We start from the raw sequence: 27353 nt of genomic DNA on the forward strand, positions 1-27353 counted from the left end.
CATCTTTTGAAGGAATCTGTGATGCGTGAAGCAACTTCAAAGAAAAAAGACTTTAAACAAGAAATATGTCATCAGCTAAATATATGAACAAGCTTCTCTCTTTTACTTTGTGACAAAAAGTATAATTGTATTTTTCATCTTGACTGATATAACAAAAGATTTGCTTTAACAATCCATTCTTATATGGTCCATGACTGTCAAATACTGCTGTGTTGTTAATACCCTGTGGCATCTCTGACATAAATAACACCTCCTGGCTTCAATGCTGTGACAAAACAGCCATCACAATATTATTTGGCAAGAGCAGTGGCAAAGCACTTTATTGCACTTGGAAGTAAAGATGTAGCTCAGGAAGCATTAAACACAAGTCCTGACTTTCCGACCTCAGTTTTACCTTTTTTGTTTTGCCAGTTTCCAATAAGTAAAAAGGTTTCCTGTCAAATCTTTTGGTTAGATGAAGTACTAATGAACAAATTAAATCATACTATAGAAATATATTCCTTTTGGTTTAAGATTTTCTTTAAAAAAAAGAAAAAAAAAACTTTATTTACAATGAATGAATAGAAAAGGAGGAAGAGAAGCAGCCAGGGTAGATAGGTCAGGAATCCAATCCCTGACTGCTGTGTCAAGGACTAACAGCCTCTGTGTCTACACCGCAAAATCTCATAATTTTAAAACATGTGTAGCATGTACGTACACTATATTGCCAAAAGTATTTGCTCACCCATCCAAATTATTGGAATCAGGTGTTCCAATCACTTCCATGGCCACAGGTGTATAAATTCAAGCACCTAGGCATGCAGACTGTTTTTACAAACATTTGTGAAAGAATGGGTCGCTCTCAGGAGCTCAGTGAATTCCAGCGTGGAACTGTGATAGGATGCCACCTGTGCAACAAATCCAGTCGTGAAATTTCCTCGCTCCTAAATATTCCACAGTCAACTGTCAGCTGTATTATAAGAAAATGGAAGTGTTTGGGAACGACAGCAACTCAGCCACGAAGTGGTAGGCCACGTAAACTGACGGAGCGGGGTCAGCGGATGCTGACGCGCATAGTGCGAAGAGGTCGCCAACTTTCTGCAGAGTCAATCACTACAGACCTCCAAACTTCATGTGGCCTTCAGATTAGCTCAAGAACAGTGCGCAGAGAGCTTCATGGAATGGGTTTCCATGGTCGAGCAGCTGCATCCAAGCCATACATCACCAAGTGCAATGCAAAGCGTCGGATGCGGTGGTGTAAAGCACGCCGCCACTGGACTCTAGAGCAGTGGAGACGCGTTCTCTGGAGTGACGAATCGCGCTTCTCCATCTGGCAATCTGATGGACGGGTCTGGGTTTGGCGGTTGCCAGGAGAACGGTACTTGTCTGACTGCATTGTGCCAAGTGTAAAGTTTGGTGGAGGGGGGATTATGGTGTGGGGTTGTTTTTCAGGAGCTGGGCTTGGCCCCTTAGTTCCAGTGAAAGGAACTCTGAATGCTTCAGCATACCAAGACATTTTGGACAATTCCATGCTCCCAACTTTGTGGGAACAGTTTGGAGCTGGCCCCTTCCTCTTCCAACATGACTGTGCACCAGTGCACAAAGCAAGGTCCATAAAGACATGGATGACAGAGTCTGGTGTGGATGAACTTGACTGGCCTGCACAGAGTCCTGACCTCAACCCGATAGAACACCTTTGGGATGAATTAGAGCGGAGACTGAGAGCCAGGCCTTCTCGTCCAACATCAGTGTGCGACTTCACAAATGCGCTTCTGGAAGAATGGTCAAAAATTCCCATAAACACACTCCTAAACCTTGTGGACAGCCTTCCCAGAAGAGTTGAAGCTGTTCTAGCTGCAAAGGGTGGACCGACGTCATATTGAACCCTATGGATTAGGAACGGGATGTCACTTAAGCTCATATGTGAGTCAAGGCAGGTGAGCAAATACTTTTGGCAATATAGTGTATGAATCACAATCAATCAGAATCAGAAATATTTTAATAACCCCAGAGGGAAATTACTTTTGTTACATGCTCCAGTTACAGTTATAAATAAATGTATATATATATATATATATATATATATATATATATATATATACTGTATATTAGGGATGGGACGGTTTATGAAAACCGTCTGAACCGTTCGGTTCGCGTGTGTTGCGTTCGGTTCATGCGCTGCTCCTTTTTTTCATAGGCGAAGCGTTTACACTCCAGAGCAGAAGGTGGTGGTACTGCGACCAAAGCCAACCACCAGTAGTAAACAACAAGAAGAAGAAGCAAAGCAGCGTAGCCGGGTGTAGCAGAAAAAAATCAGTTATTGTGGAGAATTGTGTGGGTATGGCGAGTGGGAAAGAACAGGAGTTGGAAGACGCGCCAGCAGCACTTTATAGGTCTGCTGTATGGGACCATTTTGCTTTTAGAGTGACCTACGATGACGGCGGGAAGAAAGTTGTGGATAAAAGTGCAACAGTGTGCAAACATTGTGCAACACGTTTTGTTTATGCTAACAGCAACATGACTAACATGTCAGGCTAACCCCGAAATCCCACATACTCCGTCAGCGCTCCGCCTCGCTGCGCTCCAGACCGCCTGCACAAAGCAAAGCCTACAGCCTCCACTGTGGCTCCCGTCCGCTCCGCTCTGAGTTCCTTGGAGATCATAGAGGGCATGCGCGAGATGATTAAATTCAAAGCAGCAAAACATGTGGAAATGGTTTCCGCGGATCATTAAAAATAATTGTAATTCATTAGTTTTGGGGATTTTTTTCATTATTTCATTAATTTTTATTTTTTATTTAATTTTTATAATTTTTATTCATTTTTTTTTTCTTTTCGGTATAACAATAAACATATACCGAACCGGAAACTGTGACCACGAAACCGTGAACCGAACCGAACCATGGATTTTGTGAACCGTTCCACCCCTAATATATATACACACACAACTAACCACACAAGATAATAAAGATAAAAATAAAAAGATAAACATATATACACATATAGCTCATCAATCAAGGTTGTTTTATTGGGTAAGGGTTTTTTTGTTTTTTTTGTGTTTTTTCAGTATGCTACCAGTTTCTAAAAAAGTAGTGGATACCAACCACATGCTAACAAAAACATTGAACACCATAGTTCCTGTGAAGTTGCCAGGTTCTGCTCCTTAACTGTAGTTTTGTTGATGCTATCTGCAAACTATGATGTACCTTGGGAATGGAAACAAGCTCCTCCATCCAGCAATTAAACTCTCCCTCGACATTGTGTAACCCTTACTTTTAATGACAAAGGCTGAGTTTCCAAATCTTGTGGAAACTGGATTTAGCTAGTGATAATAGACTAAATAGACTACTTCAAAAGCAAGAGGTCCTTCGGTAAAATCTAGCTGGGTGAAAAGTTTTACTGATAGTGTGTATGTACTGTGTGGAAGCCCATTGCCAAAAATCTTTCAAAGTTATACACGCTTTTGGGAGCAAATTGTGGGAGTTGAATTTCTGCAGGCAAAAAATTCTACTACAGATATTGGCTGATATAAATCTGCCAATTTCTGGTAGAATTGCTGCTGTTGAATTTAAAGTTAAACAAAAAAACAAAACAACTTATAACTGCACCGGATAAAAAAAAAATCTGACAATGAATTTTTCTTAGAACATTCATTGTCTAAGAAAAATCTTATTCTAATGAGGCCATGTGTCCCAATCAACAAAACCGACTTTCTGTTTGTGATTTTCTTCATGTTTTCCATTTCCATCCTGTGGGAGCAACAGAGGAAAAACCAATTCCCAGCTTGTCTAGTGATAATATGGGTATTATGTTACAGAGCAAGGGGGATTTTAAACTGAAGGATTCTGGAATGAACAGAAACTAATCACACAACCCAACTGAAGTAAAATTTGTGAGAAAGAAGAGATTCAATGATATGGATTTAAGCCATGTCAGCTGCCCACTTTTATACATCAGCTGATACATTTGTTTTTTCCATTCAGTTCAGCGGTCAGCTTTACTTATCAATAGCCGCGAATACAAATACAAGAAAAGGCTTTTTTTTCAGTTCCTAAAAGGGATGGTACAATTTAGTCAAAAGACACATTAAGCTTTAATAAGCCATTTAAAAGCTTTTTATTTATACACTTGGACTGTAAAATCCCAAGAGTGTTCCTGGCCCTAGATTTGTATATATCTGTTTTAAGATATTATACTTAATTAAAACTAACAGTTTTTGTTTTTTCATCCATTCATCCTTATTTATTAATTTATTCATCCAGATCGGGAACCAAAGTCAATATACAGTACATAGGTTCCGACAAATGTTACAGTGTACAAAAATTGCAAATGAAGCAGTTCTTCACATTTACAATGTTCAGCAAAGGGTCATTAAGACAGTGGTTTTGATACAATATATATTCCCTAAAAAAACTCTTAAAGTTAAAAACCAACTACAGAGGAGTGAAAAAAGTATTTTCCTTTTACAGATTTCTTGTGTTAGCTGTTACATGATTTAGATCATCAAAACCGTTTTTATATAAGAAAAGATAACTTGAATAGATACAAAAATGTTATGACATTTATAAAAGCAAAAAGGTCTTACTAGCCATGGCCATACTTGATTAAAGACCAGTAGAATCTAGACATATTTCTTTAATGGTCTAACTATATAATTCTCATCACATCATGCTCCAATCCATAGAAAAGTATAAGCATAAGCAATCTATTGATCTGTAAGACGTTTTCCAAGCAATTTCTAATGCCTTGAGACACAAACAAAGAACAGTGGTAAACAGACCCATAATTGTCAGGCCATCCACAACTTCATTGTTGACTCCTCCAGGAGCACACAATAGAACCAAGTACAATAGTTAAAGTCCTGCAAGCATTTTGTGTTATGGTTATGGTCAGTTTTTATGATTCAAAAGGAATTCAACAAGGGGGTGTAAAAAAGGAGAAAAGCACTACTGACCAAGAAGAGCACAAAGGGCCCTCCCACTATTCTCAAACTAACATGTTATTGATTCTTTAAAAAACTGGGGAAAATATCTGATTTCCACCAAGCCAGAGCAATAAAGTTAAAGGCCATGTAAATAAATCAACAAGTCCATTGGACTTGTTGATTTGTTCAAAAACTGAAAAACTGAAAAACACAGCAAACTAAAACAAGTAAAACAGAAATAAAGCTTGGGAGTGAACTAATCAAAGTCTAAATTTACTGTTGCATGACCTTAAACAGATAATCAGGCTAGAGCGCCTCCATTTGGCTGACATTAAAAAACTCTGCGAAAGAGAGTGGGAAAATATTGCTTCAAATTGCTTCAGTAGACTAATTACTACTTATTGCAAATGTCTGATAGCATTTCATGCCACTTAGAGAGGCACCAATTGTTATTTTGTTTATGGTACAATAACTTTTCACTGGCAACGGGTAGGTTTAGATATCTTTTTTTCCCTAAATCACTTATTATTTCAAAAGCATGCAAAACTCAGGGAACCAGTATGATAAAATAATCCTTTACATATAAATACAATTTAAGGAAAAGAAAAAAGAGGCATTTATACTCTTATAGTACAGATTGGTCAAGTCCCCAAGCATGAAGGATTTGACATGATTACTTTATACCATACTCTTGCAAAACAGCTTCCATCCTGTCCATCAAACGCTATAAAATAAAGGGCAATAGTCCTTGGCTTGATCCAATCAACAACACCTCAAGATAAATACACTGACAGAGGTGGGTGACCTTTCTCTTGTGAAATTATTGATGTCGGGCAACCTGGTGGTCCATCCTGCTGTGCAACAGTGGGAGTCTCAGGCCTGGATCACATAGCCTTTCTTTTTCTGTCCTTGCTCTCATCCAAAACCCATATTTCTTGAGAAGGGTGTTCTGTCAGAAAGAAGAGACATACTCTAACAGCTGGTGTGAAGATGACGGTGCTGTGATTGTGTGTATTTGTGAAAATACCCTCTTTCGGCAGCAGCCTCAGCCACTAATTCATTTTAAAGTTTCAACACATGATTGGATGCTTCCACCTGTCTCAAATCCACAATCAATCCGCCAGTTATAGCATTAAGGTCTACATCCTGCTTTTTAAAGATAAGTTGAAGGGGGAGGGACTCTGGGATGCAGTCTCCTTGACATCTATCTTTATTTCTTTCTTTCTCTCTGCAAAGTCATATTTTTCTTTTTACTGCAGCCCAAATTGTCTTACAGAGATTGAAGCTTCACAGCAGGACACATTCTATCATGACTACAGGAAGGTGCCTTCACATCCATCTTTCTGTCAAAATGATGTAGAACGATAGGAAATGAGTCCCTGTGATGGAAAAATTAGTTTCTTGCTAAAATCTCATGAGTGGATAGAGCTTTGCTTTCTATAATCTGACTTTGGACTTATGGTTATGTCGTTATATTAGGAATGCACAATATTATCGGCATGCTATCAGCAGTGGCCGATTTTAGTTTAAAAAGTAATCATCAGGCCCTGGCAATTCTACCAATACATTTCATATGTAGAGCACTTTTTAGGGACAAAAACATAAGGATTGTCTCTGCATCAGCGAATCACGTGTACCAAACAGATGCATGAGTCAGTCAAAGAAGAAATGCTAAAGTCGAAATGTCAGTGAAGTGCTGTTTTTCAATGTTTTGGAAATAGATAGCTGAACAGTTATTTGCAATGACTGCAGAGGACAGAAGGGAAGAAACTATATAGTGTCTGTAAAGTGGTCTAGGGAAAAAAAATACAGATATTGGTTATCAGCCATTGAGTTGTAAAATATCAACATATTGGATGTTGGCCAAAGTTCCAACATCATGCATCCCTACTTTATATTATTGTGCTTCTGTACTCTGCGTGGAATAGGTTTCTGTTTGGCTAGACTGAAGGTCATCTCCAAAAATGCAAGCAACTGCAAAGAAAAATAGATAAATGAGAAAAAAAAAACTCTTCTCACAGTTAAATCCTGATCATCCAGTTTCCCATTTTACTCATGAACATTTTCACACCACTTTAAACTATGGGTATCCAGGGGCCTAGTCATGTGCTATGACCTTACTTAACTGTAACTGGAGCGTGTAACAAAAGTAATTTCCCTCTGGGATTATTAAAGTATTTCTGATTCTGATTCTTTGTTTTCTCCCCCTTTTTTTTGTGTTTTGCTGTGCACAGTAACAAGACCACTTGACTGGAAATTGCACATGCGCACAATGAGTAAACAATTAATAAAGCAAAGCGAGTTAGAATTTCCAAGCAGAGGGGTTAAAAGAGGTAGTAAAATTCCAAAATCAATGTATAAAAAGCAAAACACATATTGAATGGCAGAAGGGAAAATGGATAAGTAGTGCACAAAATACAGTATAAACTTTAATGTTCTCTGAAGTGGAAGATGATGCTTCGATTATGTGAAGTTGCTGGACCCGTGAACAGATGTGGACAATACGGCTGCAACTAAAGATCCTTTTGCAAATCTGCCAATTATTTTTTCAATTAATCGATTAATAATGGTGTAGCAAAAGGTTCCTTAAAGAAGAATGTTAATGAAATGAATGAAACAGGTGAAACTAAAACCTTTAAAAATCTGAAAGAGCAAAACAATCAGACACTTTAAGGGAAGAATTGTTCTTGTCTTGTAAATATAACTGATTAGTTTTCATCATAGCCATGCTTGGATAATCTCTTTTTTCCCCACTGCACCCCCTTTTTCAATCAAAAATATTTAGCAGCTGTTTGTCAAAGGAGAGGGGTGCTACAGCTTTACTGCCAAACACCCAGATTTCACACCCAGCATTTCTTTCCTCTCTTCTTCTCCTGGACTTAGATTCAAGCACAGACATCAATATACTGATTCTCAGCAGTCCATGCCTCTTGTATTGTGTCCTCTCATGTAGCCGTCTAATTTGTTAAATCTGTAACCCTGCCATCCACAGACAGAGCAGGAGAAAGCTAAATCACCCCAATGGCCGTAATGACCACTGATGCTTAACACATGGAGACGTTTCTAACAGTGCATGTCCGTCCCTCATGGCCAACAAATCAATGCCAGCCTGTCCTCAAAATGTCAAACTGCAGCCACCCCAAGGGCTAGAAAGATAAACCAGGTTTAGGTTATTTCCTGAATGGTTTTAACAGAATGTTTCCTTTTTCCTTTTTTACACAGTCATGTGTCAACATTCCACCACAGACTGATCGGTTTGAGTTACTACTCAGGAGAGCACACTGAAAGCGGTGCAATAGATGTATATATCAGAGGCCCAAGAGCATGTACGTGAATTTCTGTTTTAGAGGCTCTTGAGACAAGCCTCATTCTTCTCTGACAGTTTGCTTAGACAACAAAGGCATTCTAATCTTTAATTAATTCTGTTTGAGGGTGCAGTCTAACCACCTGATATCCTAAAAGCTAATCTGAGTCATTTAGTGTCCTCCTAATACTGCAATAGAGGAATTCTGATTCTTTGAAAAATTGTTATGATGGGGGAACCAAGAAACTTAATTTTTGCCTGTTTTGCTTTAAACAAATAATAAAAAAAAAAATCTGTCTTTAAACCTTCAAGATTTTTCTACATGTTTAGGGCTGATAATTCTGATTCGGGTTGGGGGTTTGGGCTATAACACAGTCTACAATAAGTACACAAAGTTTTCTGTGCATAAAACAAAAGTGACTTGCATTTTTTTGCAGTTTTAAGCATGTCATAACTTATCCCACCAGTTCATGAAAAATACTTAACTAGCAAAGCCAACTAAATTTATTATAACAGCAAAACTAACCAAAGTATGAACATATATTATATATAGGCATTAACTACAATTAAATTAAGATAATATTGTTTAGGTACATGGTTATGAAATGATTTTAATGAAATGGTCACAAAATAAGTGGCAAAAACTGCACAACCTGCAAAATGACCCAGAACATCTTGATTGTATCTTCTGAAAATATTTTTCTTGTAACAGTTTAATGTCACTGCTTTTATTCTTACATTTACCGAGAACATACAAAGATGTGTTTTAGATCACAATTTTTTTTTATTTCAAAGTAAAAGAAATACCAACAAATATCCTTTTTGGCATAATTTAAATGATAATAATTTGATTAAGCCTAACCATTGACAAAGTAGTTTGAAACAAACAAAGCACACCACATACAGTAAGCTACTTTACATGCATATTTGAAACATTCTATGGGTGCAAATTCAATATCATGAGCTCCCAATGAATCCCAAGCATAAATGCATCACCTCTGTGTTAGTAACACAGAGAACGAACCAGCAGCGTAACAAAATCTAAAGATGCTTTGCTAATGCTACTGGCTGCAGCTAAAGAGAAAACAGTAAAGGTGTGATTTCCTGAAGCCAATCTGAAACAGTTTACTTTTTCAGGTTGGTTCTGCTCTAAAATATAAAAGGAGGAGCTGAAGAGGCACATGCATCATGTTTGTGACAGACGATAAATCTCATGGTAAATCTGCTTGCATAAACTGTTGAAAATAGACTCGGATAGTAGTTTATGTGCATTTGTTTTATACAATGTAATAATAGGCATATCAGTATTATGTTGTGTGTAATTTTGGCAGAGTTTTTAACTTAAAAAATAAATGTTTACAAAGGCTTGTTGCAGCTGTATAAATTATACTTTTCATTCATCATTTCATTTAAAAATTCTGGGTTATTAAAACTTTATTATAAATATAAATCTGTTTTAAGCACTTTTTATGGTTTTGTAGAACTGTATGAACTGTATTATCTTTCATACTGTATGAAAAGATAATCAGATACAACAGCTTAAAAATAACTACAGACAAAAGCATATACATTCTGATGCATTACTTGATTTAATAACAGCTAACACTATAGTATATGAAATGTGGCCAGGTATTTGACTGCAGTTGAGTACTGGCAATGAAGAAAATGAATATCAGCAAAACAGCCTGTCTATAACTTGGGCTGCAGAACTAACAGTGGTAGAATGGTGGCAAGGAAAATGGGGGAGTTCATCTCCCCAGGTCTGCAGCGAGCCCTGTTAAGTATGTTTTCCTACACTACGTTCTGTTCAGCCTCAAATTTATTAAAAATGTGGCTTAAGTTAAGTAACCATTTGTGTCGGATTTATGTCGCTGGAAAGCCAAAAATCTATTTTTGGAAGGAATATTCTAATAGCTCATGTGTAAAACCGTATTTTACAGATTTATCCGCTTTAGTTGTCGTTTCCAAGATATGTCACAAATCTGTCAACATGTAAAAAGCAGGATTTTGATATTGGTTTTCAGAAAAGCCTTTTTTCCAAACATGATGCATCACATTATCGCCTAATAGGAAGATGATAATATACAGAGTAATATCCTTTCAGTCTGCTAATTAGCTTAAACACCATGAAAATACACCTTTTTAAATACAGAAATGCATGTTTGAAAAGCAAATAATATGCCAAATGTAGCCACCTTACCTTTGCACTCAGAGAATGATAATGTCTCCTAAGCAGTTCACACTTGTGTATCAGTTAAAGAAGTATTTCAATATTAGTAGCAGGGCTGTAACTAATGATTATAATGCAAATCGATTCATCTGTCGATTTTTTTTTTTTTTTTAAGAATTGATTAATAATCGGATAGCAAAAGCTTCCTTAAAGAAGAGTTTTTGCAAAATTAAACCAAATCAAACTAAAACTTTTCCACTTGAGGAATTCTGGGTAGAGCATATTGATAGATTAACAAGTTTTGCATCTAGACATTTTCATCTAGAATGGAACTATTTTACATATTTTTTGTACAATAATAGTATTATTATTACTGCTCTAAGAGAGTTGTTCTGTCAGCTAAAGGCATTTTTCAGAGTCTCTATACCCCAATTAATGAATAATCCAATACTGAATTAAATGATGACTATGTCAATAATCGATTAATCATGATTAATCCTATTAATTGTTTCAGCCCTACACTTCTTTGCCAAAAAAAAAAAAGATTCTGGGAAAAAATTGTTAGTGACAACATATGATCCGTAATGTGATAGCCCTGTCTGCAGCTTGAACTCTTTGACGATTAAAAAAATACTTTTAGAAACAGAGGTGATTTTCTCTCTTTTTTTTTTTTTGTAGTTATTTTTTAAAAACTGAACCTTAAATAGAATACAAAAAAAAAGTAATTGGCAAAGGAAACTGTTCTGAGAAAACAGTATTGCTGTGGTAAAATGGAGACAAATTGCTTCTAATGTCTATTGTGTTTGGAAAAGAACAAATATGTTTAAAATATAATTCCATGTAGTGATAGATGGAAAGATTTAATGGATAAGCATAAGATGCACATTTAAGTAAGTCATCTTTTACAACTGTATTTAACCGACCATATTGCTGACACTTAGATTTGCAGCATGACATAGTCAGGTACCATTTCAGCACAGGTAGAGCTGCAAGAAACAAGAGTCCACATCCTGCTGACATCAAACATCCTGAACTACTTCAACACTCATGCTGCCCCTTTAAACTCTTTTTGCCTTCTGCATTTATATATGAACTAAACCTGTGGGTGAAAGATTAAATGGTACCACACTGAGCTGATGTAAGCAGTAAACACCTCCTGAGCTGCATCATATTTACTTCTGGTGCCATTTTGACAGGAGAAGTAATAATATTTCAGTGATGCAGATAATTGAATAGAAACCTATAGGAGCTGCATTGGATTGAATAATAAGACGAGGAAGTTTAAAATCATGGAAACTTGTATTATTTCCAGAGTGGATAGTTTTATACTCAAACAAAGAGGATTCATTGCTATTCAAAGCACCCCATATCACCACAGGATGCTGAAATTCTTGTTTATTTGAGTCTGGTGGTGAATAGAGCATCTTCTTTACTGTCTGTATCTTTCATATTTGCTCCTATTACCACATTCAAGAGAAAATATTTGCACTATGTCACAAAGCCCTACTCCAGCCTCTCTCACACAAGATACACGGTCTTATCAATTCAGCAGATTAAATTTAGAGCATGGTGAAAAAAAAAAAGATCCTGTTTTGGTTTATGTTTTGAAAGCTAGAGATGAAGCTGCATCCTCCTGGATGTTAAACTCATCTGTTCATCTGACAGCAGCCCGACTTCCTTTTATTGTTGCGCAAAGACTGATCTACAAAAAACAAACTCTGTATCGTTCCTGCCTTCCTCTACTGTGAAGTAAACAGCTTGGCTGAGCTTAGCTGGAACAGACTGAATATGTTCCAGAAAATGATGCTCACATGGCAAAGATTTGGGATTCTGTAGGGCGAAATAGATTTGATTGGCAGCCTAACTTTGGATGGGAATGTTACTTATTCAGTTTACATATGGCTCTGACTCAACATATTTCATCTTAAAATTGCTTATAAAGGAAATTAATTTTGTTTATAAATAGATTCCACATATTCCACTAACTTACCATCCTGTCGGCTGAAATCCTGGTCTGTGAGATTCCCCAGGGCTGTGGAGAGATACCAGAGGTGGAGCGCAAAGCGCAGAAAGGAAAAGTTCCTCCGGCGTCTCCAGCCTCTCATCACGCCTGCTGGGATGAAAAAGAGGCAGGAATCCTCCGATCACACAGCGATGGGTTATATCCAGGTTAGAGCAGTTTATTTAAGAGGGAGGGGACTTCAATGAGATGCAGCTGGTTGTCATAAACTTTTCCTTACTACGGGAAACATATTTCAGACTGCAGAGTGCGCAAAAATATGGATAAACAAACAAGATCATCTGTTTTTCTTCTGCCTTTTTGTCTCTTCTTAAATGGTTGAGTTTGAACGCGCAGATGAGTGGAGAGATGATAGAGAAGAAGGTGAAGCAGCGGACCTGATGGAGCAGCAACACTATGCCATGTGCGCTCCTGACTCTGCTTGGTCCTAAAGAGGGTTTAGTTAAAGACTTTTCTCATTTACAATACTGTTAGTACCACCCTCATTCTAGGGCGACCATAAGACTGTGCTGAGTCCCCCTGCTGGCCCCTAAGACAGATAGAATATTAATGAAATTTAGCAAAAAAAAAATGTATATGTTCATGGAAATGTTATATTATAGGAGGTGGAATGAAGCAAAGTGTTAGAAAAAAAAAAAAACTAAAACACACCTAAGCATTTTAAATGATTAAAGAAACCGACATGTATGTTTTGTAGGTATGCGGTCCCTGTTGAATATATACTGAAGGGGGATTGGGAAAAGGTATAAAAGGTTTAATTTCCCAGAGACATGCTTGCTTGTACCTTTCATTAAAGAATGGGCAGCAGGACATAAGGAGGCATATGTTTGAGGCTGGACTAACAGACACATAGGAAAAAAATCAAAATCTAGATAAGTTTTTTTTTTCTTAAAATAAGTGCATTTGATCTTGAATCGAGGAGATAAAAGAGACATTTTGCCAGTGGAACAAGACAATTTACATTCAAAATAAAAAATACACAATTGCATTGTCTTATTTCAAGTGCATTTTATCTAAATATCTTATTTTAAGAGTGAAGTTACTCATTCTATTGGCAAATCATCTCATTTTACCTACTCAAATTAAGGCTAAATACACTTAATTTAAGACATTATTACTTATTATTAGATCGTTTTTCCAGTGCACATAAGAAATATGGAATCCAGCAGACAACAACAGGCAACTTGAGAATGAAGAGGGAAAAAAAACAATACCTCAATATAAGTGCGATAAAACAAATTTACATGGAACATTTCTAGATGTGCAAAGCAAGTTGTTTAAGTCACAGCCACAAGTAGTTGCACAAAATATTGAGTCAAGAATACAGATGTACATTTTTCAGATCTAGTTGGTGATTATTTGCTATCCTCTGTTATTTTCAGGCACAAACCTCCAACAAAATGACATTTGTGAGTGTAACAAGACAAAAATGACTGCATGTCTGAAAGGTACCATATTTAATCCTAAGGACTGTCTTTAATGATTAAGAGAATTCTTCCATGGACTAAAAATAGTCAAAAACTATTATCTAGAGCACATGGTTAAAAATTTTACTGTTGTGGACATGTGTAAATAATTTGCGATTAATCAAACCATGCAATAAAAAATATATATATTTTCCTCTTTTAAAATCATTGTCGTAATAAAGAATTTATTTGTCGATATTAAACAGCGACCCAACAATCTAACATGTCTAAAATATTTTCAACTTTATTGTTGACATGTTGCACTGAAACAACAGATGCTCATATATATGTATTAAGAAAAAGTACATTAAGAAATTAGACTAGTGCAGTTTATCTCATCGTCTCAGGGGCTTTGATGTCATAAATCCAGTTTTCCGAGAAAAGCTTGTGATCTGTTAATGGAAAGTGGGTATAGACAATGGATGGGTAGAAGTAATGAGATTTGGAGATACAGATTTAATGCTTGTTGCTATTATTTCAGCTAAAGTCCTAATGGAACATATTACAGAGACACATCTGGGTTTTTTTTTAAACCATGGATGGAAGACAATTAGATATGAAATAAAGGGAGGGCATTTCTTAATGTGCTAATGATAATTGTTTTTACACATGAATCAACAAGGATATAGACCCTTTGTTTCATGTTGTTCCCAAACTCCTTTCTAGTGTTTTATCTTACAAGTCCAATGTAGAAACGACTGGTTCATAAACTCCCCCATTCCAGTTTTATGGACAGGTTTTCAAGTATCAATAATAAATCAATAAAATAATTAGGAAGACATTTGCAATTGCTACTGTTTCAGAAGTATTTTTCAATTAAATATTGGAATAGCTTGTATAGAATGAAATCAAACTCCTTAAAGTGATGTATTACATAAGTGTTTTTCTGCAGCGAGAGATTTTTCCTCCAATTACCTCTTTAACTTTTTGTTAGAAAAAACTAACAGAACTATAGTTATGTGAATTGTGTGAATTGTGTCACTGTATAGCCTCCAGGGAGGTTTTTAGGGATGTTCTCTTTATTTAGATCTCATCTATGTCTTATGTTTGCTAACTGAAATGGTTCAGCTTAATCTTACTTAATTTGTACACTAAGGGGCAAATATAAGGAGCCACAGATGTCCCTCTGCAGCCTCCATTTCTCAGTCAATTTCAGCCAAATTGGATGTTGTTTGTGATCTCTTCAGGACTTTCCATATTTTTTCAATCATATTTAGGTATTTGCTTTAACTGGGGCATTCTAACACACACATATGCCTTAAAACAAACAGGTTTATAGCTGCTTTGGAGCATTGCTATGTCCAAAGAGTTGTTTAGTAAGAGTTTACCTAATGTGATGCAGTTTTTTTAATCCGAAGATTGGACAGGAATGTTCCGATCTTGCTCACGTTTCTTCCCAATATAGCTCATGGCAAACTTTAAACTGAACTTTTCATTCACTGAAAGCTTTCTTAGAAAATATTCAATTTATTTGCCATAAATCAAGAAAGCTGAGGCTCAGTGTTTGGATGTTTCGGTCTTTTTGCCAATTTTATCTTCTTTTTAAAAGCTTCCACAGCGAGATAACCTGAGGGTAGCTGAGTCATTCTAGCCTGTGGAGGGACCTAAGGGCAGAGTCCACATTATGCAGAGACATTAATGTGACATCCAGACACATGATTCCTCAGAGAGAGAGAAGTTGACTGACAATAGCCTGTCTCCTCAAATATAGCTCTTGTCAGTTAGTGCTCAACTTCTGAAACCTGCCGACATGGCAGCAGGAAAATTGCTATCCAATGTGGAGTCATTCCTAAAAGATTTCTTAGTAACACAGGCAGGGGAGATGTAAACAGAAAATATTCTTTGCAGTACCTAAACATTATCAATAAATATCCTTAGGAAAAAAAGTTTTTGTGTAATACAGATTTATTTATTGAGTATTATTCACATGCTGTAAATGCTGTATGTGATTCACATACATACACATTCAAAGTTGGATGTTTAAAGGTTTTCTTTGTTAACTCTTGCCTTGTCCCAGCTTGTGCTACTGTATTTAAAATGCCAGAGACTTCTCTGTCACCTTTACAGACTATATGCATAAAAAGGTCCGTGGCTGCACTTTAGGAGCCTCCTCTGTTATAATTTAGTCATCTCTGGTTTGGGGCTCCATGACAGAGGACCTTTTTTCACAGGCACCATGTGTCTCATGAGTTTGATTAGCTTGAAACTCTACCGTTCCAGATCGGGGATTTCAGTGGCCTTGAGGCAGACGTGAAGCCAACACTGAAACATGGTCTTGCTCCCTCGCTGCAAGGACAAAACTGTCCCAAAAAGTACGTGAGGTTGCTCAGCTCGGAGAATATTTTTACCTGAAGCAAATCACTTTTTGAAACCATAAAACGGATTAAAAATAACTTGAAACACTAATTAAATTACCTGCAGATGGTGTTACTAGATTTGATAATTTAACATTAAAAACAAGTATTTACCTCATCATGTGTTAATAGTTTAATTGTAGACACACTTTTGTGATGATCCACTTTGGTAATATACCATTTAATAAATATTTTCAAATCAAAGCCTTAATTCTGTATTATAGTTGCACATTTACTGTTGCTGTTTAAAATGCCTTTATATTAAGAATTAAACTATGATATATGGTTAGATTTTATCTTCTTTTAAAGCTCTTTTTCTGTTGCAGCCATTTCACAGGAATTGTTTTAGTTAGTATTTGTTTTCAGTTGGCATCTATCAAACTGTGACAGACATTTTTTGAAGAAAAAAAAACTTTAGACTGTATGCTAGGATAACCTTGTGTTAAAAAGTTTTGGTTTCATTGTATTATAGCAATAAAACAAATATTTAAACTACAACGTAGGACATGATCAAAGTGTCAGTCAGAGCTACTGTTATGTATAATAGAAAAGCTACAGTTATTCATAACTGTGCAAAAATATTAAAATATATTAAAAGTTAAACAATAATTTTTCTTTTTAAGCTACCTATTCAGTGTCATTTTTAAATATAGATAGTATTGATGAATTCTTCCTGTATTTAGAAATAGCCTAAAGGAAACACACATCGTCACTGTGCTCTTTATAGACTGGAGCTCACTAACACGGTAAATATAACAGCATTAATTTGGTTTATAGTCAGAGTACCTCCAGTGGTCCACTTCCCAAAGTACACTAACTACTGTAGATTTTTTTTTTTAACCTTTCACCTTTGTATACAGATATGAGAAGCAGATATACTTTTCACACCATGGCAGTCTCTAACTGGAAAGAGAGAATTTGGGAACAACATGAGAAAAAAAAAATCAAGTTTCACTGTTTATAACAATATAAAGAGTGGAAAGTTAGGAGACATAACCCAAGAGTGGAATGCACATGGAGGCAGTTTTTATTACAAGGTGGTTTCTGATGGTGTCGCTTTCATCTTTGCAGGATCTGTTCCAGAAGTCTCTGTAAGACAAGAAAAACACAAATATTACTGATCTGACCCTTCAATAGACTGATCCAAACCCATTCATCAGTACCCACTCTTTCCCTTTCTCGGTCTCTTAGCAGCAGCTCAGCACCACACTGTCAGCTACCACTGCTTAATGGCTTTCACACTCATCAACTCCCCACTCCTAGATGGCCAGGCCTATAGGTAAAGGGAATAAGTCTGCTATCTGACTTCTGTGCAATCACTCTCCTACAAATGTACTACCCAACAGCTGGAATCTCATTTCAGACAGCATTCAACACCACCCACCCACTACTATGTGCTATCAGACCCTGGCTGTGAGTCTCTGCTGGGCTTCCCCTCTGTGTGAGATAAAAATGAGGCCTTCAAATCACACAGCGTTTGTTCAGAAGAAAGTCATTCTTTTTCTCCCAGACTCTGTGGTAGGGCCCAACTAATGGCTTCATTTTATAGGTGGTGAGGTCACACTGGCATCATAGCTGCAAAATTCCACCAAGAAATGTACTATTCTTCAGCAGAGCGCAGACTTGCCAGCTGTGTCAGTGAAGCAAAACTCTGGTTTACCGTGGATTTGATATTTTCCTTAAAGATTGTTCTTTGGCCTTCGGTAAAAATAGCCTCAGAGTAAAATAGTCAGTCATAGAAACGATTCAGAAAAAATTCACAGAATTCCTCTCCAGTTGACAGAGAATTAATTGTCAGGTTTTACAGGAAAGATAGAGATAGTTCACCCACAGGTGAAAATGCGGGGGTCTGTCTGACAATGCATGTCCTAAATACATCATTTATTTCCCAAGTTCTCCCCATCTATCAGAGAAAGCAGAAAAATGTGCTTCATTCTGGTGCTGAATTATACAGTAATGGTGTATAGTGCTGAAAGTAAGAGCACAGGCAACACTTTGATTATTCATCTGATGTCACAAGTTAAGGAATACAATATATTTTAAAAAAGGAAGATGTTGATCTTTTTGACTATTAAATAAGAAAAAACTTTCCCAATAGTAATAAATATTTGGATGATAGTTCAGAGAAACTGAAAACCAGAAACACAAGGTGTAAATTGTTTAAGACTGACCTCTGCTGGATGAAATAAAAATGTACTTTTCCCTTAAAAATGAATGTATTAATTCATAAGAAGTCATAAAAAAATCACAGTTTATCTCATTCTCTCATATATTAACCCTGCATCTCAACTGGTGAAATTTATAAAAACTGCTTTGTTTTGGTTTCATTTGTTGAACAGGACAATATCCTGCTGTCATATTGTCATTTTTCACCCAATAACCAGTTACTTTGTAGTATTTAGTTAAAAATGTCAACAAATCCAACAAAGAGGTACCATTACTAGTTGGTACTTTCCTTTTTACTTGGTAGAATTATTTAATAGGTGAAGTCTTACATTTAACGGGGCTCCCTTCCTCTAATTTTAGATCTATGACATGTAAAACTACTATGACATTTTTTGTGAAAATGATTAAAAACTGTTAAAAAGCTTTAAAATAATATCTAATTAATGACTAGCAGTCTTTGGCCAAAAGGACAGGTCACCAGCCCATCACAAGGCAACACAAAGATGTGCAACAATACACACACACATACACGCACTTAAGGGAAATTTAGAGACAACAATCAACCTGATCTAACAGTCCTGCTTTTGAAATGTAGGAGGAAGTTGTACTCAGCTGTACCCAGGTAGAACCCATGCATGGAACAAGAGAACATGCAAACTGCATAAACAAAGACCCTAACCGAGGAATTTAAATGCAAATGTGCTACAAACTATGCCTATTTGTATTGCACTACTTCTTTTCCTCTATTCTATCTCAAGAGGTTTGGACATCATTCTGATAACAGAAAAATCACATAACATTTTTTTCTAAGAAAACATAAGTACACAGTGTTTCATTAAATTGTCTGGGTTAAGAAAAATAAAAATAAGCTGAACTTTAATTTTATTGCAAAAAACAAAACTTAAAAATCACTTTGAAAATTATGAAATCATCTTTATGTACAGTTGGGTAATAACCCAAGGTTGGTTCTGCAAAGTGTCCTGCGATGGACTAGCGACCTGTCCAGGGTGTACCCCGCCTCTCGCCCATGGAAAGCTGGAGGCACCAGCATCCCTCGTGACCCCACTTGGGATTAAGCATGTAAAGAAAATGGATCGATGGATGGATGGTTCTGCAACGCAACCACTGAATCTTCTAAATTGAAGATGCCTATACAATTATAATGTAGAGAAAAGACTGGAATAACATATCTCTAAAAAAAAACTTTATTTGCACTACTTTAAATCAGGAGTTTCTTGTCGGTAAAAGCCCCGGTTCCGACTTTCAATGAAGTGTCCTTGGGTAAGACACTTCACCCGCATTGCCTACTGATGGTGGTCAGAGGGATTGGTGGCACCAGTGTATGGCTGCCTTGCTTCTGTCAGACCCAAGGCAGCTGTGGCCACAATGTAGTTTGCCACCATCAGTGTGCGTGTGTGTGTGTGTGTGTGTGTGTGTGTGTGTGTGTAAATGAGTGAGTGCTTTGGTCAAGTCCCCTGACTTTACCATTTACCATAACCCATGCTTAAGGAGGAGTTGGCTTGCCTTGTACCTTGCATGGGATGGAGCATGGAGTCTTGTTCAAGGACCCAAAATGGAAGTCTGTGGAACAAACCACGTGCCTCCAATCTTCTATGTGTGAATTAATAATAAAAAAAAACCCTCAGCAACAAGTTCCAGCTTGTACGTATATTCAGCTCTTGCTTAAAAAGTTGAAACTATTTTTAGCTTAATCTCACCACAGTACAAGCAGGATGTTTGTAGCAAATGTTTTCAAAGTCAAAGGTTATTAACAGATAAAAGATAATTTAGATCCATGCTCGTGATACGTATACCAACTAAAGATTGGCTCTGTTTTTGTCAAATAATATATACTGCCGTGTAATTATAATTTAACTTTTATTTTTGTCAGACTGGTTTTAAACAATCATTGAATTTACAGCTGATGAGTCTCATGCTGAAACCTCCAAAGGAATGAGACTTTTAGATTGATCCATTTACCTTTTTGAAGACCTCTGCTCGCAGTCTGTTGGTTTGAGATATGGCCCTCTTTTTCTCCTCCTCCTTCTTCTTTGTCACCTCCGGCAGCTTGTTGTAAATCCTTCAGACGTAAAGAAGAAAATTCATACAGGGTAGAGGAAAATGGTATCAGAAGTCTAACAGTGGCTGAGCAGTGCCAACAGACTGGGATTCTGGAGACAAGGTTTTATCAAGTAAGACCACAGCCTGGATAAAAAATTAAAAAAAAAGCCTTGAATCCACTGATAAACAGGGTGCAAACACGCACTCCCCTTTCTCACTTGCACAAATACTGCCAATTTGTTAGGAGATTCTTTAAGTCAGATAGTATTGCCTTTGAAAAAAAAAAGCCCTAAACAAACAAACAAAAAAAAACATTTACAATGGGAGGCCTTCACCTGATCAGGTGTGCCTTACCAGATAAGCAGAGAGAGAGAAAAAAAAAATGGAGATAAGATATAGAGGTTACCTCATATCTTCTACTAAGACATTTAAGGATCAAATATTTGATGGGTGGCAACAGTATGTGGATGTGTATGTGTTTTGTGTATCTGTACTATAGCTGAAAGGAACAATTGATGTGTTTAAATGTATTGTAAAAACAAGACAGTCTTTGAGGGAGTTAGTTTAAAAAAACTCACCGTCTGGACCTCAGATGCATCTCTCTGCCTGATATAGACCTCTCCCTTGGCTTAAAAAGGTTATCTAGAACACACACACAAGCACTCAGTTAGAAAAGCCTGCCGGAATAACAAAGAGGAATTAATATGGAAATTAAGGTTACATATGTAAATAAACACTAATGAATGAGCTTTATATTCTGAAATATAACACTGTCCACCAATAACACACCAACATAGAAAAGCAAACAGGGAGAATCTGAATCTCATCCTTTGTACTGACAAAGCCAGTCCTGGTCCTTTTAATTATCTCTGTCAGACTGAAGTAAAGTAAAAAGAATTAGTGCATTGTTACTTCTGACATTGGAGAGCACTTTATTTCTCCTTCATGATATTTACTACTAAGCTGAATCCATTAGATTATATTAAATTTAGTACTATAATCGCTATTTAACTAAATAATCAAGCAGAAAGAAGGTTCATGATATGCAGAATGATATGCAGAAATATATGCTAAATGTTTATATATTTAGCATTTATATTTACTATTTACTCATTTACTTTGGCTGCTTATAATTTGATAAAAAATCTTAAAAATAAATTTTTTATGCAGCTGAACTTTGATTAAATTATTACTTTTATATATATTATACATTAACAATAGTGGAGAACGGTCCTTATTGTAAATACTGATCTAGGCACTGCGGGATATTTTACGAAAATTAGTCTGATTCAGTTTTAGCGTATAAATAAATAAATAGAATTTAGGCTAAAACACTTTTTGAAACATGGTCACAAAATAATCCAAAGGAATAGAAATAAAAAGAATAAGACTGAAAGTGATAAAATTACTAACTAGAAAATTTCTAAAGAAATTTTGAGGGGGGCCACCTACTGCCCGTCTGGGTAACTGGGCCAATACGGCCCTGGCAAGTGACATTGGGGCTCCCCAGACCAACTGCTTACGCCTTTGAGGGCTGCTGAGGGAAGGAAAGAGGGCTAGGTCATGGGCAAAGAGAGCTGTGTGCCACTTGTGCTGAAATCTGGGAAATAGACGTGCACAGCGTATGATGCACAAGGGTAATATGGTTTGTCCATATTGAACCGCAGTGGGTAAAGCGCAGTTGGCGGGCTCTGCCCGCCTGCTAGGAGCCCTTGCAGCGATGAAAAAAATCACCAATGGCGGGCTCCGCCCGCCTGCTAAGAGCCATTGCAGTGATGAAATCACCATTGGCGGGCTTCGCCCGCCTTCTAAGAGCCATTGCAGTGATGAAATCACCAATGGCGGGCTCCGCCCGCATGCTCAGAGCCATTGCAGTGATGAAATTACAAATGGCTATGAGCAATATGCCAGAATGTATGAGTGTGTATAAGGAAGAGGCTTTTATTCTGTAGAGTCCCTGTAGTGTTATTTTGAAAGTCTATCATGGATGTGCATCAAAAGATGGGTCATGCCCAGCAGTGATATAGAATCCATTTCCAAATGTTAAATCACTGGTTTTCCATGTTATTAGGTGAATAGCTGCTGTATTACAGAGTAAATGGGAGACTTTTATTGTGAAATTTGCTCTGGGGTGTGTTTTGAAAAGGTCACTAGAGTCTAATAAAAACAACCTGGAAGAGTTTGGGTCATAATGTTGAGCCATTTGCATCAATTATTGCATTAGTATAATCTAGAGGCTTTTATTTTGTAGGGTCCCTGGAGTCTTATTTTGAAAGTCCAACAGAGTTGTGTTTAGAGAAAATGTTCAGACCCAGCAATGATAGTTGATGACTTTCCAATCGTTAAATCACTCTTTTTTCCATGTTATTAGGGCAGTAGATGAAGCGGAAATGGGAGGCTTTTATTTTGAAATTTGCCTTAGGGTGTGTTTTAAACAGTCTCCTAGAGTCTATTCTCTAAAATGGGGTTGTGTTTGGGTCATAATGTTGAGCCATATAGGGCAATAAATATATGTAAAAAATATAGAGGCTTTTATTTTGTAGGGTCCCTGGAGTCTTATTTTGAAAGTCTATCAGTGTTGAGTGGCAAGGGAAGTGTCATGGACATCAGTCATATAGTATCCATTTCCCAATGTTAAATCAGTGCTTTCACCCTCCATTAGATTAATATGTGCTGTTTAAAACAGCAGAGGTAAAATCTGTTTGAAGCACGGTTACCTTGACAACGCTTAACGAGCCTGTCAGTGACAGAGAGAAAAGCGCAGCACTATCGTTCCTTAGCTCTCAGGCTTTTTTGAATGGGAGGAACAGCTCCGAACAAACGACTGCTGAGCAAAAACCGTATGAGTTATTCAAAGAATTTCTTCACCGTGAGCATCAGCAATCCTTCGACTCCAACTATGCCAACTTTGGTGTATGTGTGTCATTCAGAAAAATATTTATGACGAGTTGAAAACACATAATGTCATTCGTTTTTCTCCCCTCTTCTGCTCCAAAACCAATGAAAAACGGCTCTGATTTTCATCGACTTTAGGTCGGTCTGGAGGGTTTTTAAGGAAAAGTATTAATCCTACCGTAATTCTGAAGACATTGTGTGAGTCCAGAGGTTTCAGCCTACAAACTGACCAAAAATGGTGACTGTAGCTCCAAATATGTGGCCGTGAGGCAAGAACAAAATGTTTTATCTTAAAAAAACGGCTGCCTCACAGTAAGATGTCAGCAGCTGCACTGTAGCAGGCTGCTGCAGAAGCTAACTGTCAGCTAGCTTCCAGGTGCTTACCCTCCAAACAAACGACTGCTGAGCAAAAACCGTAAAAGGTATCTGAAAAATTCTTTCAGTGAAAGCAACATCTATCCTTTGTCTCAGACTGGGGTAACTTTCATGTCTGTAGGTCTTTCACAACCCAAAACGAAGCACAAACAAAATGGCTGATCCCACCTGCTCCTCCCTTTGTTTTAACTGCAGGACCTCACTCTCACTCACCTTTAAGCTGCTAAAGCACCCCTCCGAACAAACGACTGCTGAGTAAAAACCGTAAAAGGTATCTGAAAAATTCTTTTTATCTAAGCGACAGCTATATCTTGTCTTCAATTGGAGTAACTTTCATGGCTGTAGGTCATCTACAACCTGAATGGGAAGAGAAAGAAAAAGAAAAAACGTTTCATCACAGCTGAGCTTCTAATTGAGCTAGCTGCAGCAGGTCAGTCACCCAGCTTTCTGGTGCTTAAAATGTCCTCCGAACAAACGACTGCTGAGCAAAAACCGTATGAGTTATTCAGAAAATTTCTTCACCGTGAGCGTCAGCAATCCTTCAACTCCAACTATGCCAACTTTGGTGTATGTGTGTCTTTCAGAACAATATTTATGACGAGTTTAAAACACATACTGTCAATCGTTTTTCTCCCCTCTTCTGCTCCAAAACCAATGAAAAACGGCTCTGATTTTGATCAACTTTAGGTCGGTCTGGAGGGTTTTTAAGGAAAAGTATTAATCCTACCGTAATTCCGAAGACATTGTGTGGGTCCAGAGGTTTCAGTCTACAAACTGACCAAAAATGGTGACCCTAGCTATAAATATGTGGCCGTGAGGGCGAGTTTAAAATGTTTTTGGGTCTTAAAAAAACGGCTGCCTCACACTCTAGCTTTTCAGTCTCTCCACTCTAGAAGGGTGGATTTTGCTAAAACTTTGTGGCGCTTGAGGTCTGATTATACAAAAACCGTAGCAGTTATCAACATGCCGTCTTCAGTTTTATGCAGAGGAAGGATTTATCTACAAACTGAGCTTTAAACTGTTTTTCTAAGTGAATGTATGCCGACACAGTGAAGCGCTGTTTTTTATGCTTTTTTTTACCTCTCCCCATTCATTTCCTATGGGATTTTTTTGCGACGTTTTCGCTAATAATTCGCGAACCTTCGGACTAATGAGAAAGTTTTATACAAGCACGCATCGCACCATTGGTCCCGACGCGTGTGCCAACTCTGGGCCCGATCCGACAAACCGTGCGGGACTAGTTACGCGCCGAAGTTTTAGGGGACGAGGAGAACTATAAGCTATAATAATAATAACTAGAAAATTTCTAAAGAAATTTTGAGGGGGGCCACCTACTGCCCGTCTGGGTAACTGGGCCAATACGGCCCTGGCAAGTGACATTGGGGCTCCCCAGACCAACTGCTTACGCCTTTGAGGGCTGCTGAGGGAAGGAAAGAGGGCTAGGTCATGGGCAAAGAGAGCTGTGTGCCACTTGTGCTGAAATCTGGGAAATAGACGTGCACAGCATATGATGCACAAGGGTAATATGGGTTGTCCATATTGAACCGCAGTGGGTAAAGCGCAGTTGGCGGGCTCCGCCCGCCTGCTAGGAGCCCTTGCAGCGATGAAAAAAATCACCAATGGCGGGCTCCGCCCGCCTGCTAAGAGCCATTGCAGTGATGAAATCACCATTGGCGGGCTTCGCCCGCCTTCTAAGAGCCATTGCAGTGATGAAATCACCATTGGCGGGCTCCGCCCGCATGCTCAGAGCCATTGCAGTGATGAAATTACAAATGGCTATGAGCAATATGCCAGAATGTATGAGTGTGTATAAGGAAGAGGCTTTTATTCTGTAGAGTCCCTGTAGTGTTATTTTGAAAGTCTATCATGGATGTGCATCAAAAGATGGGTCATGCCCAGCAGTGATATAGAATCCATTTCCAAATGTTAAATCACTGGTTTTCCATGTTATTAGGTGAATAGCTGCTGTATTACAGAGTAAATGGGAGACTTTTATTGTGAAATTTGCTCTGGGGTGTGTTTTGAAAAGGTCACTAGAGTCTAATAAAAACAACCTGGAAGAGTTTGGGTCATAATGTTGAGCCATTTGCATCAATTATTGCATTAGTATAATCTAGAGGCTTTTATTTTGTAGGGTCCCTGGAGTCTTATTTTGAAAGTCCAACAGAGTTGTGTTTAGAGAAAATGTTCAGACCCAGCAATCATAGTTGATGACTTTCCAATCGTTAAATCACTCTTTTTTCCATGTTATTAGGGCAGTAGATGAAGCGGAAATGGGAGGCTTTTATTTTGAAATTTGCCATAGGGTGTGTTTTAAACAGTCTCCTAGAGTCTATTCTCTAAAATGGGGTTGAGTTTGGGTCATAATGTTGAGCCATATAGGGCAATAAATATATGTAAAAAATATAGAGGCTTTTATTTTGTAGGGTCCCTGGAGTCTTATTTTGAAAGTCTATCAGTGTTGAGTGGCAAGGGAAGTGTCATGGACAGCAGTCATATAGTGTCCATTTTCCAATGTTAAATCAGTGCTTTCACCCTCCATTGGATTAATATGTGCTGTTTAAAACAGCAGAGGTAAAATCTCTTTGAAGCACGGTTACCTTGACAACGCTTAACGAGCCTGTCAGTGACAGAGAGAAAAGCGCAGCACTATCGTTCCTTAGCTCTCAGGCTTTTTTGAATGGGAGGAACAGCTGCTGAACAAACGACTGCTGAGCAAAAACCGTAATAGGTATTAGAAAAATTCTTTCAGTGAAAGCAACATCTATCCTTTGTCTCAGACTGGGGTAACCTTCATGTCTGTAGGTCTTTCACAACCCAAAACGAAGCACAAACAAAATGGCTGATCCCACCTGCTCCTCCCTTTGTTTAAACTGCAGCACCACACTCTGTCACCTTTAAGCTGCTATAGCACCCCTCCGAACAAACGACAGCTGAGTAAAAACCGTAAAAGGTATCTGAAAAATTATTTTTATCTAAGCTAAAGCTATATCTTGTCTTCAATTGGAGTAACTTTCATGGCTGTAGGTCATCTACAACCTGAATGGGAAGAGAAAGAATAAGAAAAAACGGGTCCTCAGTCCTTAGCTTCTAACTGAGCTAGCTGCAGCAACACACTTTCACTCACCTTTAAGCTGCTAAAGCCCCCCTCCGAACAAAGGACTGCTGAGTAAAAACCATAAATGATATCTGAAAAATTATTTTTATCTAAGCTACAGCTATATCTTTACTTCAATTAGAGTAACTTTCATGGCTGTAGGTCATCTACAACCTGAATGGGAAGAGAAAGAAAAAAAAAACGTTTCCTCACACCTGAGCTTCTAATTGAGCTAGCTGCAGCAGGACACTGTCACCCAGCTTTCTGGTGCTTAAAATGTCCTCCGAACAAACGACTGCTGAGCAAAAACCATGTATCCAACATCCTAAAATAACTATATATATGAACGTAATTTTCAGAAACCATCACATGAGTGCGTGTGTTATTTTAGAAGTTGTATTTGATATAAAATTTAGATTATTTGTGTTCATTCATTGTTTTAAAATTTGCAGACTTGTTTAGTAGTATCAGAGTTATATTTATACACATTAGGGATGGTATAAGCGAGGGTTGTGAGTTTTAATATGAAGAGGCTTTCTGGAC

At 37.6% G+C, this 27353-nt stretch overlaps 1 protein-coding gene and 1 long non-coding RNA gene across 3 annotated transcripts in view; both read right to left on the reverse strand.

The window, feature by feature from the left end:
- adam12b (ADAM metallopeptidase domain 12b) overlaps positions 1-12813 on the reverse strand; it is a 132862-nt gene extending 120049 nt beyond the window's left edge. For both annotated transcript variants that reach the window (XM_038285366.1, XM_038285365.1), the window contains exon 1: positions 12367-12813. In XM_038285366.1, the coding sequence (XP_038141294.1) occupies positions 12367-12481 (115 nt within the window). In that variant the 5' untranslated portion in view covers positions 12482-12813. The remainder of the gene's footprint in view (positions 1-12366) is intronic.
- Positions 12814-14086: 1273 nt separating this feature from the next.
- LOC119783756 lies at positions 14087-21089 on the reverse strand. The gene is made up of 3 exons (XR_005280852.1): positions 21022-21089; positions 20363-20462; positions 14087-17305 (listed from the first exon to the last, which is right to left on the reverse strand). It is a non-coding gene; the product is annotated as an uncharacterized LOC119783756 (long non-coding RNA).
- Positions 21090-27353: the final 6264 nt, after the last annotated feature.

The sequence above is a fragment of the Cyprinodon tularosa genome, unplaced genomic scaffold (assembly GCF_016077235.1).
Source record: "Cyprinodon tularosa strain WSP-4 unplaced genomic scaffold, ASM1607723v1 ctg210, whole genome shotgun sequence".
NCBI lineage: Eukaryota > Metazoa > Chordata > Actinopteri > Cyprinodontiformes > Cyprinodontidae > Cyprinodon > Cyprinodon tularosa.